Below are 2500 nucleotides of genomic sequence, written 5' to 3'. Positions count from 1 at the left end.
AATCATGAGGGTGAAGGTACAAGACCCGCGACTGTACAATGTAACCATAGCGTATACTGAATCCTAACAAGAAGACGCAGCTTATGAGAGGCAGAAAATAAAAAGGAAACTTTCCTAGTCAAAATTTCCATCCCAGGGCTGAGCTCAGAGCACAAATATCATCATACAATGCTCACAGCTGCAAGAACGGCACAATAGACGATGGGGCGATTCTTCAGAGTAGAAGTTGAATGAATGCAGCCTGTGAAGGTCTAGGCTTGAAAGAAATCTAAGATTCACTATACTGCTTTTTCACTCGGGCTATTCAGAAAGCCTTCCTGAGGCGCGATGGAGGCATTGTTTACCTGTAGTAAACACCTCCTGAGCCTAATGTTCATCACCCCCATCCTCTCTCACTTCGGCAAAGTATCTCATATTCCAGCGATTTTTTTAATTGCTTACAGTCTTTTTTTCGGTTCATTCCCTGTATCTCGTCACAGCCCTATTTGCTGCCTCCTGCAAACGCTTACTAAATTGTGTTGTTTCTTTTTCCTCCGACTTTTCACTTTCCTCAACTTTGCAGTCCCTCGCGTGTAACCTTTGCCAGGGTCCTTACCCCCCCCTCCCCTACTACCTTCTCCTTCCATTCCCCCTTCGCTTCTCACTGTCGTAATCTTTCCTTCCCTTCACCTTGGTCTTCCTTCCCCTTCCTCCGACAGATTTACCTCTTCCGCCACCGACCGTTCGTCTGTCCCGCATGCATCCCTTGCCCCGTTTCCTTTCCGCCGCTCTCTCTTTGCCTACGCACTCCCCGTCCTAAATTCCGTCCCACTACCGTCTTTAGTGCCAGGGAGTGTTGGCTAGATGTAGTGTGTGAGATAGAGTGACAGAGGGAGTTGGGGCGCGACGCTGGAACGAGGGATGTGAGCTTTGCGATGGGTGGGGCGGGGTGTTTCGCAGGGCGAATGTGGCGGAAATAGACTAACACGCACGTGGAAGAGAGAGGGGAGTTCGATGGGCGAGGTAATTAGATATATGGGGGAAATATTGACGCTGATGGGTAATAGGGAAAAGATGGGCGACACAGGACGACAAATCGAGGCAGGAGCATGGATTTGCTTTAAATGGGCTTAGGGATGTTTTAAGAAAGCGGAAAAGCAGGTAAGCTAAGACACAAAGCAATTGGTATAAGGTTGATCATCTGTCTGAGATTACAGAATAAAAATTCAAAATAACACATGAACATAAACATGACTGTAACTCACTGTGAACCACCGTAGAAGAGATCGAAGTCCCGAAATTCAAGTCGCACTCTCTGGCCTTTCTTCCCGTTAAACTTGTAGAAGCAAGTGATGTTCTTCGGGTAAACTCCGGGGTATGTCGGAGTCATGAACTGGCCCTGCTTCTGGATCCCGGAGTGGATGACGTAACCACACAGGGTGTCCGGAGAAGGGTCCCCGACAACGTATTTGGCTGAAAAAGGAGCGTTTTGTGTTCTTTGTTAATTATCTAATAGAAGCGTGATATTCAGTAACCAATAAGTCAAAACACATGAACTACTGAAATCAAGGCATTCAAATTAAAGAAATATAAGAACATTTTCAAAAATGATCTTCTCTTATTAAATTTGGTGATTAAAGAATGCGCTATTAAGTTATCATGCATTAACAAATCAGTATTTTAGTTTTCTTTCCTATTTACGGTAAACTATTCCTTTGACCTGATTTTTTATTTCGTATAAGTGAGGCAGTATCATGTACTTTGATTTATTACAAAAGCGATTATCTAAATAAAACAGTAAAAGTGTCAATTTTTCTTGTCATGTCATGTATATACGACTATTTTCTCATGAAAACAGTTGAGTAAACCAAAAAGGAAGAAGAAAAAAGTTCCATAAAACACCAGCTCGCATCTTTTTCAAAAACGAAGCAGACTCGTTACTCCTATGCTTGGATCCTGAAAGCCTCTTAAAAGTGAGTTTATTCCCACGAGGTTCCCCCGACCCCACTCTTACTTACATCCATTGAAGAACTTGTAACTGGCGAGGAAAAGATCCGAGGAGGTGTTGGTGAAGTCCGTGAAGAAACTGATAATGATGCTGTTGTACAGGGAGATACGGAGGCGCGGCGGGATGTGTCCACAGTATCGACCACCGAACGGGGAATTGACCAGGTCCACCCGGTTGGGGTTCTTGATCTCTGTGTACACGTCCAGGTACTCATGGTTACATCTGTTGAAATCAGGTGCGTCCAGTTAGCGTTGTGTAACCACACTGGTGCTGCTTTCTTTTACACCGTGCAGCTGTTGCAGCTGGGGTTAATAAATGGCGATTTAGTAAATGGAATTATAAACAGGCATTTTTTATGGCGCAAGTTATAACTTGCAACTCTATTATACAAGATGCTCTTAAAGAGTTTCGGGAAGAGATGCAACTACTTAATTAAGTTTTTTAAGTTAAAGATTGTTTTCTGGTTTGCTCTACACGTCATATATTATTGTTTTACATAAATAAAGATATGAA

At 43.4% G+C, this 2500-nt stretch overlaps 1 protein-coding gene across 9 annotated transcripts in view; it reads right to left on the bottom strand.

Moving 5' to 3' along the window:
- The window catches only part of LOC122262091 (cubilin), a 107237-nt gene that overhangs the window by 27924 nt on the left and 76813 nt on the right, over positions 1-2500 (bottom strand). For all 9 annotated transcript variants that reach the window (XM_086537733.1, XM_086537736.1, XM_086537727.1 and 6 more), the window contains 2 exons: positions 1998-2209; positions 1245-1452 (listed from right to left, as the gene is read on the bottom strand). In XM_086537733.1, coding sequence (XP_086393859.1) covers positions 1245-1452; positions 1998-2209 — 420 coding nt within the window. The remainder of the gene's footprint in view (positions 1-1244; positions 1453-1997; positions 2210-2500) is intronic.

This window comes from Penaeus japonicus, unplaced genomic scaffold (genome assembly GCF_977035675.1).
Source record: "Penaeus japonicus unplaced genomic scaffold, GWHDUDI00000001_assembly GWHDUDI00000006, whole genome shotgun sequence".
NCBI lineage: Eukaryota > Metazoa > Arthropoda > Malacostraca > Decapoda > Penaeidae > Penaeus > Penaeus japonicus.
This window is presented reverse-complemented; position numbering and strand designations above follow the sequence as displayed.